The sequence below is a fragment of the Carica papaya genome, chromosome 2, assembly GCF_054855325.1.
Source record: "Carica papaya isolate Zhongbai chromosome 2, ASM5485532v1, whole genome shotgun sequence".
Classification (NCBI taxonomy): domain Eukaryota; kingdom Viridiplantae; phylum Streptophyta; class Magnoliopsida; order Brassicales; family Caricaceae; genus Carica; species Carica papaya.
Genome location: NC_142310.1, coordinates 1,406,323 through 1,421,075, shown reverse-complemented (window position 1 = coordinate 1,421,075; position 14,753 = coordinate 1,406,323). Strand labels below are relative to the sequence as shown.

Below are 14,753 nucleotides of genomic sequence, written 5' to 3'. Positions count from 1 at the left end.
AGGAAAGTAAGCTTGGACCACGTAGTTTCCTATTAGGTGTTTGTATGCGTGGAACCAAACTCCATGATCAAATAACCTTGACCAGATTAAAAATAATAATTGAATTCAACACCCACTTCAATACCAAACAAATATACTACTTTTGCTTATTTTGCTTTTCCATCTTTCATTCATATATTTAAACATAGATTTTTTGGATTATATATACATTCCAAGCTTATATTTCGAATATTATTTATAAAATTAACGACTCAGAATCCGAATAATATCTAAATGTTATCCAAAAATAATAATAACAATAGTAAGGCACAGATCAAGCCCTACAAAAAGGAAGGTAGAAAAAGGCCAAAAGATTCGAAACTAAAGGCAGATTCAAACCTTCATACACCAATTCGGAATGACATAGGAGGGCTACCATAACATGCATGAATGATATAAGAAGCTTGAAACTAATGGCAGATTCAAAAAATCCATTTGGGAGGCGGAGAAAAAGGAATGGCAAGAAAATGAGAATCATCCGATCCTAATAGCAAACCATAAGCTAAAGTACTACGAATTATTCCCTATCTCAATTGGCAAAAGCATAAAGAAAAGTCATCCATCGATGACAATATAGCAAAGGTCTACAGCTAACCGAAACAGGACTCAGTCCATGACTACATTATGGATAACACCGATGCTCTGGAAGTGATAAACCAGTGAAAGTTATCTAACATTACAACAGAAATTCACATCCTCAGAGCTGTCAATCAGACAAACAAGGTGCGATCAGAGTGAATATTCATACACTAAACAAGCTCACATACGGCAGGATCATAAAGGCATCAGCCTTTACTTACCATCTCGGATTCTCCGCTTCAAATCCTCATTTTCTTTCATAAGATAATCAATTCGCGACTGAAGAATGCTTATCATGGCTTGGGAACTCAACATTTCAAGTTTTAATGTTTCCCTGTCAACAGAAATCCGGTGGATTTCACTCTGCAGATCGTTGATTAGCTTGGCACAGCTAGGAGGTACCGATGAGGTAAGACTAGCAGTAGCAGTAAATGGAGAAGCAGGAGCAACTGGAGCTTTCTCCTTGGGATCAATAGATTCCATAAGGGAGAACTCGAGAAGTGCTGAAATTGCTGTTGTAGTTGCTGATGATGTTGTTGTTGCTGCTGTTGTCGTTGTGGATGAGCAGTGATCCTGAGGTGTACGAGGTGAACCATCTGAAGCATTTGAATGATTACCAGCCGAATCATTATGCCGCCTCCTTTTATATTGGAGAAGGGGCAAGGGAGCTTGTTTATTCAGCACGCATAGGGGTGGACAATTATCCAATCTTTCTCGTTGGCACAAGTTTAAAAGATCTTCTGATATTCTTCGATGCTCAAAATCATTAGGGGAGTCTCTCGCAACATCATCACCATTCTGAAACTCTATTGGAAGCTCATTGATATTTAGAGTATCCTTATTGAGAGATTGCATTTCCTGCAACAACCAGTCAACATGAAGAAACCTTTAGATTGAGAATTGAAAGTAACAAACTCAAAACAGCTTTGTGATGGAACCCAAAGATAAATGTATTTACTCAATGTGTAGGAACAGAAGTATAATCGGATAAAAAGCATCATGAAAAAACATACAACACTATCTCAAGTAAACATTTTATTTGACACAAAAGATCTCAAGTCACATTATCCCTGAATGACACATTATGCATTTGCCGCTCCACATATAGATCATAAGTAAATTGGAAGTAGGAAAAATATGTGAAACTCAAGTGCTTTAGGAATATGTGTATATATATACATCATAATTTTTATCACTCACAGCTAATCCAATAAATTGCAAGAAGTAACGGAGAGCAAATAGAGTAATATTCACTAATCAAGTACTCATAACCAAACTAGAAAAAGTTGGATAAGATAACATCTTCAGAGTATGTTGCTCAATTTCAAAATAAAAATCATTATTATGATTCAGATAACAAATTCTCATAAATGAATTTCAACTTTATAATATTCCATTCTATGGAAATGAGCTGATCCAAATTCGAGCTTGCCCTTTGAGCTCAAGCTTGTCCTTTGAAAAGCCCGAGCTCTGTTCAAAGAATTTTATAACTACTTAATCATCACATTCAAGCTTGATCTTACACGTAGCCAAATTACAATCTAACGCTATTCTCCTCAGTTCCCAACAGCCACCAACACATGGTCCAACGCACTATAGCACCATTTCAACAACAATAAAACACTGACAGGAACACTCGCTGCAGAATAACCCAGTGTCAGCACTAACAACATTTGTCAACAACCTCGCAGATACCAGAAAACCAATGGCTCTTGCACTTTTCAACCTCACTTCACATGGAAACCACAGTCCATAGTCATGTCACTACAACCATCTCAGAACTGGCAGTGCGGGAGGAGGAATCATATCCGCTAGTGCTGGTGTTCTGATAATTAGTAGACTGTTGGTGGCATCCGTGGATAAAGGATGTGAAAAATAAACCCACAAGAAGTTCCTATTTTGTTTATCCAAAAGACTCTTGGGTGCGTCATATAACTAGGATTAACTAAGTCACAGTCAGAATCAACATAGCCCTGCCTACCAAGGATTCATCTTATTAAAGTGATTTAAAAATTGACCTTATATTGTCTACAAAATACAGATGCACTAAAATATTTGACTAAATGGTCAAGTGAATGGGACTTATAATACTAAGACATCTAATATATATTCAAATACACTTATATAATATAAACTATGAATATTTATACAATTTAATAGAAAAAACATGTGTTCGAAAGCTTTGGAGTAAAGTCTATAGCACTATTTTGATGTGAACCTTTAGGGGTAATTCATAGAATTAGTTAGATCTAACATTTCCTTCATATATCCACTATAGATATATACAGACATATCGATACATAGACTTTAATTTCATACATCCGCCCGCAATCTATTTTTGAAAATAGCTATAATTCATTTACCCATATGTCATGTTTACGCATGCATAAAAGCTTTTTTTCATTTATATTCGGAGTAATCTACATGTTACACAATATTGAGTCTATATATGTTTGTATTGGGCTCGATAAGATAAGCATGTCATTTTCGGCTCAAGCCGAGCCCAAGCAAACTGGTAACAGACTTGGCTCAATATTAACAGCAGTACAACAATTCCCTTGTGTTTCTACTGTCCTCGAGCAAATTAGCAAGTGTAAAAGGCAAACAAACCAAAGACCACTGTAGTGTTCACCTGATGACAAATTAAACTAGCAAGCAAAGCAAAGTCTGGAATGACTAAAAATTCGTCCAAAGAAACACCCAATACACATGCCTGGCCTATTAAACTTTGATTCTTGACCAACTTTAGAACAAACAATTCATCTAACTCTAACAAAAATAAGAACAAAACAGATTGGAGGCAGACTCTCCAACAATAGATGTGAAGATCCGGATGAAGCAGAAAGCCCCAGACTACTACAAAAACACAGTCCACACAGTCAAAGAAACCAATTAAAATACCATGCTGTATTGTATGGGCATCTTTGTCTCCAGATAGGTAGTCAAGAAAACTAGCATAATCTTGATGTGGACCTCTTCAACTACAGAACTGATTTCACTGAACAACTCATTTATGTTGGCCTTTTTGTTGGTTAGATTTGCAGCAACTTGTAAAGCGTTTTAGCTTTACTTACACTGATGTCATCTTTATACCATTCACATAGGAACCAAGAAATAGAGTTAAGCAATAGAACTATCTTGTAATTCAAGCATACTACTTTCATAGGTGGTCTGGTGACTGGTCTCTTAATTCGTCGACTCACCTATATTTCCCGAGGTCAAAACCATCAATGTATGATGAATATAATAAATCTGTTGCAGGTAAAGTACATTATTAAGGTTTCAAATCATCATTACTTGTGGTTAAAGCATAGAAGGCTTTTGACATACCAAAGAAAAAGCAGTAAAAGGCTTTTAAGAAATCAAAAGTTCCATTCTAGCAAGTACGACAACAACGAAGAAATACAGTTTGAGTAAGAAGGAAACACAAATTAGTATTTATGAGAAGTTTAAAACCATAGTGTACAAACCTGTTCAACATCATTACTGCCATTAGCATCATCACCAGCTGGTGGATCATCCCTAGCATCTTCTCCTGGAATCACAGCTGCTGCACGATCATCCCATTCCTCCTCAATAAAAGGTGCATATCGATTCCCACTAGGTGGTCCAATATTATTCTTATGGAACACCCTGCATAACACGTATGCATCCTTCTCCATCCAAAACAAAAGTAAGAAAATAAATAAATTTGTCGTAAGTTTCTAGCTGTCAGAACTAAACAAGACTGCTGTTTGCTTGACAACAAATATTGGGAATGGGAAAGAATTAAATATCTAAATTATTTTTACAGAAAAAAAAAACAAATTGTTAAGTTACCAGTTGACGAGAATTAAACTCAAAGATAGAGAATCGTTGCAATGTCATTATAACAGCAGTATACATAAAATATGGAGTTGGACTCTTCTTTTCTCTTCATTCGTTGCTTCATATCAGAAGAAGCAGAAACTACTGACTCTACTACATAAAAACAAATATTTTGTTCTTCAATTGACAAATGCTCTTGGCATATAAAATCTCAGTTAAAATCAAGTGAATTTTTTATCACTACCAAAACAATAATATCAAAATTTATTGCATGAAGAGAGAGGAGTTGCCTGGAGTTACTGAATTCCTCCCTGCAACCAAACAAGAGGTTAACACACAAGAACCAGCCATAATAATTAGTTATAGGCACACCTGTGCAGGTCCATTTCTTTCCAATTCATCCTCAACCAACCGGTACTCATGCATAACCCAGTTCGTTCGGAGCCCATCTGGGGCACGCCCGCTATGGAAAACAAGGGTCTTCTTCATCCCAATCAGCTGGGAATCCCGACGGATTTCCCTGTCCTTGCCTGTTGCCTTCCAGTAGCCTTTGCCGGTTGCTCTATTCATTCTTGCCCCATTTCCATACTTCTTATCCAATGCACTGAAGAAGTACCATTCCTGGTCCCTTGTCTTCAACCTTGAATAATCTTAAAACCCATAAAAAACAATTGCTCAAACAGTACTCAATTTACAAAAAGCCAAAACCTAAAACCTCAGGGACTATATCCAGAAACTATATGGCTTGAAAAAGGAGTAAGAAGAAAAATAAAACCGCTAAGAGAAGAAAACTGGCTAAAAGAAAAAGAAAATCGATATTCCCCCCTAAAAAGAAAACATAACGGAAAAAAAAAACCTCAAAATAAATCAGAAGCAGAAAAAACCCCCATGAAAAGCAAGGTAGCTCTGCACTCTAACTACAGCAAAACACAAAGGAAAAATTTAAGCAGACAGGGAGAAAAACCCAATCGAAACAATATACTGAGAGAATCACTTCGTCAGTCTATTGAGAAAAAGAGAGAACTAAAGCCCAAGTTCCCTGTCTAATGAAAAAGAGTAACAAAAGAACAAGAAAATAACCCTAAAAATTTTACAGTAAGCAGAAAGAGAAAACAATCTATGGAGAGACATAGATAAGGAAGAGAACCTGCGAGTTCCCAAGGCTCGTGCTTGTAGATATCGACTTCCCCGATAGCATTGAAACGGACGGGCTTGTTCAAAACCTTTCGCTTCAAGTAATAGCTCACCAGTTCCTCGTCAGTCGGGTGAAATCGAAACCCAGGTGCCAGTGCCGTTCCCGCCGCCGCTGTATTGCTCGGAGGTTTTACAGCCGCCGGCGTTAGTGCCAATGTGTCACGACCCATGACTCTCCCCGCTGGTCTCTACAGCAAAGGTTTGAAATTTCTCGGGTACGGAGACTTAGGGTTTCCTTGGGGAGGAGAGAAATCGAGTAAAGAAAGTATATGGGTTTTGATTGATAGAGAAGAAACAACGAAAAGAAGAAAAGGGTAACTTCAATTGCAAGGAATTTCTGGGTTTTTTTTTTTTTTTTTTTGGATTTTCAAGAAAATAAAACTAAAAAGGTTAAAATTTTATTATTATGACTCGGATTTGCCTAGGTTTTTACCACCTGGATCCTCTTTGTTCTTTTTGTTTTTGATGGACACTGTTTTGCGCCACACTGAATAAATGTTACTGCGACATTTTCAGTGCTGTGAATTCTTTTTATATAATTTTTAAGAGGACTATTCGAGATTCTGTTGAAGAAGATAGAACTCGTGGTCTTTCCTCAGAGACCTGAGTTGCAGGACGAAGATAAAAGCCAAACGAGTTCGGCGTCGACATATTAACAAGGGTTTGTTTGGTACTTCAATATATATTTTTAAAGCTTTTTTAATTTTATATATATATATAAGTTGAAAATTGTATGTACGTATTTATATGATATATTTATCTACCAATAAAATCCAACACTGTATAAAAATAATAATAATAAAGATTTTGGCTTGGAAAGAAATAAAATCTTTACTAACCCCATAATAGCACCATACAAAAAAAAATGCACTTCCCTCTAATCCATTCCTAAAAATATATATGTATGTATATATATGGGTTCTGCAACTGGTAACCCAATCAACAAGTAATCGACACACAAATAATAAATGGAATTGACAACTTATTTGATTAGCCAAGCCATCGGATGCTTTACCGGTAAGACAAGTAACGTGTAATGTGGGTCCCGGTGGATCATGAATCTAATCTGTGATCATGTGGAATTGAGCCACTGTGATTTCCAAACTGCTGATACTGCGTCTCCACATGTTAAAATACCTCTGGCTGACCAACCCCCGCACTTTGACTCGCGAGCATGCAAAGGTTAGATCCAGTTCAGTACTGCAAAATTCTGTCTCTGTACCACTTTTCAATTGAATCTTAATATTTAACCACACAACATCTATACATATATATATATATATCTGTACATTTAATATGTGACAGTAAGTTTACTAAGTGATATTTGAGATATAAAATTTATTAAAATTTGATTTTAAAAAATCATTTCCTCCTTTATACGTACTAGAAAAACTTATTTTATATTTTTCTATATTAAATATTAATAAAATTATTAATAATGTTAATATAGTTACCGAGTAAAAATTAATGTAGATAATTTTTGAAAATAGAGAGATCGAAAGAGCAAAAAATATTTTATAATAATTAATTTAAATATTTAAATATCTAAAAATAAATTTAATTTTTTAAATAATACGTCTTATATAGTTTTTTTAGTGTCTTGTTATTTAGTTTTATTATATTATATTTTATACATATTAATTTTGAGTTTAATAACATTTGTTGATAGAGTTTTTTGTGCTCTGTATAATATAATTTGCCTCTAATTATAACATAATATATTTAATTCGTACTCTTTCACAGTAAGTTCTATATGAATTTTCAAGTATGTCTTTTTTTTTATATATATATTGTATTTGACGACGAATTCTTCTTATGTGTATTTCTCTAAACCAATTATTCGTGATGACTCGTTGATAAATAATACAAAAAGAGTTCGAGATATTTTTTGATCGAGTGACAATTCTTTTATTCATTGGTGTCGATGTATATCTAAATCATTATGTGTACGAGTTCATTTTTTCATTTGTTGATTTGAATAATAGTTCAACATATTTAAAAGTGTAACAAGTATAAACATAAAAAATATATTAACGTAACAAAAATATTTATATTTTCAACGTGTATAATATTCAACATATAAATTCACGATAAATTGATTATAAAATATGTGCATTAGAAAATCAGAAACTCAAAACAACTAAGAAACGAGTATGATGTAATAAATTCACGTTGCACCCCACCCCATCTCGACCACTTCATATATGACTAATAAATTTATAATTTTATTTATTAATTTACTTGGATTAATTATTTTGATATTAAATTAATTACAATTTAATTAATAGGTGTGTAAGTTTGTAAATAACTCGAATACTATCTTAAATTATTAAATTATATTTTATTTTAATTAATTTTATATGATTTCTTAATTAACAAATATAGAAAAATGTTATACTTATGAATTAAATGATGGGTAAAGAAATTTTCACCTAATTCAGATATCCCAAATATATATATATATTTATATTTATATTTTTACTGCAGATGTCGGAGCATACATATTCATCCCGTACCTATAAATTTATATACTGATATAAACTTTTCTTAATTGAAAATCAAAATTAAAAATAAAATAAAATAAATATAAAATCCAAAACGGTTCGTTTCGTCAGTCAAAACGACAGCTCTCAACGAATCCCGAGGACGAAACCAGAATGTCAATAAAGGACGCAATGATTCCGGACCAGCACATGCTACGTGTCAACGTTTAGACAAATATATTGCCACGTGGACATGTTGACTCAGAGATCACGCCGTTGATCTAACAATCATATCCGTGCGTGATGGCGACACTGTGGGACCCACCTCCCCACCAATAAATCATGAACGTGTCAATTTTGTTGGTACGTAACGGAAGCGGCAAACTCTTTTTTTTAATAATTTTTTTTTCTCTTACGTAATTAATTCTTATTTTTATATAAACAATAACATAATATATATATATATATAATACGGATCAAAATCTGTTGATAATGCATAAACATGATAGAGTTGGAAATGAGGATTAATAAATATAAAATTAAGATTTAAAATAATTAATGTTATTATTAAATAAAATATTGAGCACAGAAAATAGTATTTTAAACATTAAAATAAATTAATTTTGTATAGGAAAAAATGAAAAAGAAAGATTAATTTTTTCTTAAAAAGCAAGAAATTAAAGTTAGCTGGTAAGTAACGTTAAACAAAATGTACAGCATGCAATAATAATGAACAAAATTTGCTGTAAACCATAGAAAGAAATGAAAAAGAGAGAATTTATAAAGATATTTACAGTGAGGGGATGATGAGAAGAGAAGACTGAAAGTAGCAGCATGATAATCCGACAAGGTGACCACTCAAATCTCGAACAAAACATTAAATGCCAAAATCCGGCGCATGGGAATTTATCTTTCTTCATTTCAAGTTTAAAGAATTCAACCTGCCCCACCAAGAACTCCTGAAGAGGCGCGTGGAGCTTTCAAAATCATTCATGGCAGATCCTGAAAAAATCAGAAGTAAAATATAAAAATAAAAAAAGGGTTTATTGCTTCAGCAAAATGAGACATTTGTCTCAAGTTTGAGCCATTTGTGACTGACAAATCAAAGGGAAAAAAAAAAGAGGAGGAGGAAGAAGAAGAAATAGACTTGGTGTAGTCACAAAGACTCCACCTGTCAACCCTACTTACTTACTATCTCAGGAAATTTCCTCACTTTTGTTTTCTCTTTCGTTTTTTCATTTTCCATTTTCCTCTCTCTCATCTTCTTTCTGGGTTCTTGTGTTCCTGGTGAAAGGGGAATGATATGGGTATAGTCTTTGAGTGACTGGAAAAGGGAAGATTGAGAGAAGAAGAAGACGGATTTTCTTTTTGTTTCTTTTTTTAATGTGGGTATACATTAAGAAGGATGGGTTCTGGTTCTAGAGGAGGAAATCACGGTAGTTATGATTATTCTTTCAAGATACTGTTGATTGGTGATTCTGGTGTTGGCAAGAGTAGTCTTCTTCTCAGCTTTATCTCCAACTCTGTTCATGACCTCTCACCAACCATTGGTATTCTTTTCTCTCTCTGATTTTCTTTCAAGATAATGCTTGTTTCAGTTATTGTTTGGGTCCAAATAATCATTCAAGGGATTTGGTCACTTGGGTCTCAAGAATCATTCAAGGAATTTGGTGACTCCACAGTTGAATGATGAATGCTCTGTGATTTTCTTTCAGTTTCTTTTTTTCCTCTTTGGATTGACTGGTCAAGCTTTTAGCCATAAATTTAAGCTAGTGATATTGTCTTTAAAGTTTGTTTTTCTTTTTCTCATTTGAAGAACCCTTTTTCTTTTCTGGGTTTTGACTTTTTGTGAATCTTCTAAAAGCACCATTGAGATCCTATCATTTGCTATTTCTGGTTTTGAATAAGAAAGGTGTATGGAAAGTTCCTTCTGTGTATTGGCCTGTAGGGATCAGGACCAGTCTACTTTTTTCGATTACTATATTGATATTATTATCTTCTATTTTTCAATTTTTATATTTTTTATTTGATTGCTATTGGGAATCTTGAGCTGATGGATTTCATGTTTACCAATAAGAACTTCAGAACAGTGATGGACATATAGAGGGAGTAAAGGAAAAGAGAAAGCATGACCCTAGTCTCTAGCAAAGCTTCTCAAGATGTGGAATTTCAATCTTTGCAATACTTTTTAAAGGGGTATTCAGTTTTTATTAGAGAAAATGATGAATTGCAATGCAGAAGAATTGCTTGTTTGGAGCTCGAGGCAACTAGGATTGGCTTTTGTTTTCATGTGATTACTGAGAAGATGTGGTCGTTTCAGTGGGGGGATATGTAGGCAGGTCAAGTTTTGTTGATTGGTTTTTAGAAATATAGGGATATGGCTATGCTTCATAAGGAAGTGTAGACATTGTTCTGTCAACCAATATCGAATAATATTTTCATATATGTTAATATTCACATATTTCCTTTTTCTCTGTGCTCTGCTGTTAATGCTGCTATTTCAATTTGCAACTTCGGAGAATTTCATTTTCTTGGATTGTTATGAAATGCATTGATTGGGCCTTTTCAACTTGTTTTAGAAACTAATGATTTGCAAAGTTATGCTCTTTTTAGAAAACTTAGATTCGTGTATTTAATATCGTGTCCTTTTTTGTTTTATTTTGTTTTTAAGTAATCTATGATCAGATAAATGCTTCATTCTTTTTTCGTCAGCACTGTAAATTGGAGGATTTCTCATATCAGTGGAGTAAATAGAAATGCAGGAATTTTATCTCACAAGGAATTGTTTTGAATGCAAATACAATTATGCTCTTTTTGGTTCAGATTAGCTTTATTTTTTTTCTTTTTCCTTCTGTTTTTAAAATTCTATAATTATGGATTTCTATTTCCTTAGTGCTCACACATTTATGTAATCTGAATCTAATATAGAATTAGAATATTGTTTCCCACCAAACCTTTATCTAATTTTTATTATATTCCTATTGCTATTATGAGAGACTAACATTTGAAACAATGTAGCCTTAGTAGTTTCAGTGCCTTCTAGTTTAATTTCTGATGGTTATTGAATTTATGATGCTGTTTCAACAATTTATAGGCGTGGATTTTAAAATAAAGCAGCTCAATGTTGGTGGGAACAGATTGAAGCTTACAATCTGGGATACAGGTAATGACGTTAATCCCAACATTTGTTGTGCTTTTGGTTGAATTTTTAAACTACAGGAATCGTGAGGTTGATTTCTTCTCTAAAGATAAGAAAAGAGATTTTTGAAAGAAGTATTACTAACAGGTAGCCAAGGGGGAACTACTGAAAAGATCAGAAGTTAGAATTTCAATCAGGCTACCTATGTCCCCATCATGAGGATCACATTGTGGAAGTTAGTAATGCATTATGCATGCTGGTGTTGGTGTAAAACGAGTTTGTCTAGAAACACATGAAGTTCTGCTTTGAACCAAAATGGTTCAATGAAATAAATATAGCATGAATATTCAGTATTAGTAAATGGTTGGGGCGAAAAACAACTCTCTTTTGGTTGGATTCAGTCAGATAAGTTTACTAATTCAAAGTTAGTTGGGAAAAGTTTCTTCAAGAGTGTCCGGAAAGAAAGGAGATCTGAAGGAGAGGAAGAAAATAATAAGAGACAATTTGGAGAAATTTATGTGAATGTTGACCCATAACGTTTCTGCATCCTAATGAAGTTCTTTCACTTTTAAATTTCAAGCAGTTTTTCATTTCCTTCCAATTTCCTTTTAAGCTACTTTGTGACCTATCCTTTCTTTCAAAGAAAGATCATTCATACTTTGAGATAATGTCTGTCATTATGCAATTTAAGCAACAATCCGGTCTGATTGTATGGACAGGTTGCTGTCATAGAGCTAGTTAATTTCCAATTAAGTAGCTGAGTAAGTGCTATAGATTTTTTAGATAATGAGGAGATGCCATGAAAAGCAACTATACTACTATGATTTACAAGAAGTTTCTTTTTTTTTTTTGCATGGGATGGTGTAAATCGAAAACTTCTAAAGTAAAAGCTTTACAGGACTAATAAATACTAAGAGAATTTGAGATCTTACGTTCTTATGCAATAGCTGTCAAGTTAATGGTCCTAATTTGATGTATGACTGAAAGCTGTGGGGGATAGATTATGCATCCCAGGGGTTGATGAGCACGGAGATGACTGCATTCCAGGAGATGGTACACCTTTTATAAGTCATTTAATTTGCTTAGTGGGATATGTGATGCCTCATATTTTGTGGCATATTTGACTTATAAAGTACCAATGACTTGCAATTTGGGGTAATGGAGCAAAATATGGATGGTTCTTTAGCCATTAGAATCTGTGAAAATTTGGGGTAAACTTTCATCATTCATGTAGATAGATTAATCTGTATGTCAGGGGAAAAACATGATTTGGTTGGTTGTACTGCCGCGATATAGGGGCTTATACCTTATAATTCTGTCATGTACAAGAGCATGCAAAAAGATCACTGCTTTTGTTAAATGAGCAATCAATCGATTCTCTCAATTTCTTTTTTGAATTAAATGTGAACTTTTAACTGTTCAGACAATAAATATTTTATAGAAAGTTCAAAGCCATTTTCAATTGTTTCCTTTAATTAACATTTTCTGTTGTTTCTCAGCCGGGCAGGAGAGATTTGGAACTCTGATAAATTCTTATTACAGAGGTGCCCATGGAATTATGCTAGGTATTCTTTGCAAATATTAAAAATTTTCATACTGCAAATCTATCAAGGAGCATTTAGTTGAACTGAATTTTCTCGCAATGCTTGTGATTTAAAATGATCAGTCGCTTAGTTGCATATATTCAATTTATTCAGAAACTTCTTATACATAATCGCAGTTTATGTTTTCTACCTTGCTGTGATTTTATCATATTTATTTCGAAGATGTTTAGCAACTTTGCAGCATTGTAGTTCTACAGATGGAAACCCCTTAGAACATTATATACTGGCTTTCCCATTTTTAGTTTATGATGCTGGGGGTGTACTTAAACCTGAATTCTAGCATTTGCATTTATCTTCTTTCATTTTAGTTTATGATGTGACGCGGAGAGAAACCTTTACAAACTTGTCCGAAATATGGGCAAAGGAAGTGAAACTCTACTCAACTAACAGTGACTGCATCAAAATTTTAGTTGGAAACAAAGTTGACAGGGTAACTTACATATCCTTAATATTTCTTCTTGCACCCTACACACAAACAGACAAGTGCTTGCCTGACTGTTAAATTGCCTGTGTTTAAAAATAAAACAAACACACTTTGTTTCCTCTTTGAAGTTTATCATTTGTGCTTTGTTGAATACGATGTAACTTATTCCTTTGTCATTTCTTTAAGGAGAGTGAAAGGGCTGTTACCAGAGAAGAGGGAATGGCTCTTGCGAAGGAGCACAAATGTTCGTTTCTTGAATGCAGTGCTAAAACTAGAGAAAACGTGCAACAATGCTTTGCGGAACTCATATTAAAGGTATATTTCCAAGAAATGTCTGATTTCTATCTTCTGTTTAAATATGGCATGTTCCAGTACGAGTTTATTAGGAATGGTTAAATTGCAGTTGTCATTTCGACTTCCTGATTACCCAAGGCATTTGGTGGCATGCATTATAAAAAGTACTTTCGTGGATATAATTTTTGTGTGGAAGTTATTTTTGCAAGACATTCGGAATCTCTCATCGGGTTTCTCAACTTACATCGAAGTGCTTTTTAGTGGATCTTCTATGTATTCCTTTAACAATGATGCTCATGCATACGATTAGGAGTATTTAATGCTACCTGTTTTCATTTTGCTTTTGTTTGCGAAAGATTTATTTTCTCCTTCTTTTAAATATAAAAAAGTTTCTTTTCTTTTGGGTTTAAGATGTTTGAGAGTATTTCATAGATGTTTGAGAGTATCTGGATGATTCATGTTAGATTTTGGATTTTTAGCTTTTTTTTACCTGTTTAACTAGTTTAGTTTCTTTTCAGATATTGGAGGTACCGAGTCTTTTGGAAAAAGGATCATCTGTAGTGAAGAGGCAAAATTTGACCCAAAAACAAGGATACGGGGAACATCGTGGCAGTTGTTGTGGTTAAAGATGGCGTGATAGTGTCAGTGAGGTACAATGCTTATTACTTACAAACCAAAATAGGAGTTCTACAATCGCGGACAGCAACATCAAATGGATGAGAATCTTTCTGTACATGCTTCTCAATCTAGTGTTGTAGATAACAATACGGTGTTAGCAAGGCTCTATTAGAGCCATTGGTTTTCATGCTCATAGTTTTGGAAGTCTTGGTGGCTACTTAACGGCACCCGTTCAGCCTTGTACATTTATCTCTTGTCTCTTGTTTTTTAATTCGTTGAGTCTACTCCCTTCCCCTGAGGGCGCTAGAAATGTTGGAAAGGAACTTTGTTACAGCTTTTCAGGCATGTAGGAAGAATTCATGGATTTTGGGTAGATCATAGAATGATGAATCTTGGTTCATATATATAGTTATAAACAAAAATGTATCTGCTTTCTTGACAGAAAACAGGGATATATATGTTCTTAATTAGAACCCAGTATGTGGAGCACAGGTTTATATGAGTACATGCCTGTTCAATTATCTATATAGCTTATATGATTTGTGTAGTTGAAGGTTATTGTAACAGTTTCT

The 14,753-nt window shown here is 33.9% G+C and overlaps 2 protein-coding genes across 2 annotated transcripts; one reads left to right on the top strand and one right to left on the bottom strand.

The window, feature by feature from the left end:
- Window positions 1–661: 661 nt before the first annotated feature.
- LOC110814672 (NAC transcription factor-like protein) lies at window positions 662–5,927 on the bottom strand. The gene is made up of 4 exons (XM_088212503.1): window positions 5,573–5,927; window positions 4,798–5,075; window positions 4,089–4,271; window positions 662–1,476 (listed from the first exon to the last, which is right to left on the bottom strand). Exons 1-4 carry the CDS (start codon window positions 5,787–5,789, stop codon window positions 832–834), a joined length of 1,323 nt encoding a protein of 440 aa, XP_088068629.1. The 5' UTR covers window positions 5,790–5,927; the 3' UTR covers window positions 662–831.
- Window positions 5,928–8,853: 2,926 nt separating this feature from the next.
- On the top strand, window positions 8,854–14,686 carry LOC110814642 (ras-related protein RABC2a-like). Its single transcript, XM_022042180.2, has 6 exons — window positions 8,854–9,652; window positions 11,197–11,265; window positions 12,741–12,806; window positions 13,154–13,275; window positions 13,456–13,584; window positions 14,082–14,686. The coding sequence occupies exons 1-6, from the start codon at window positions 9,508–9,510 to the stop codon at window positions 14,187–14,189; spliced, it is 639 nt and encodes a 212-aa protein (XP_021897872.1). The 5' UTR covers window positions 8,854–9,507; the 3' UTR covers window positions 14,190–14,686.
- Window positions 14,687–14,753: the final 67 nt, after the last annotated feature.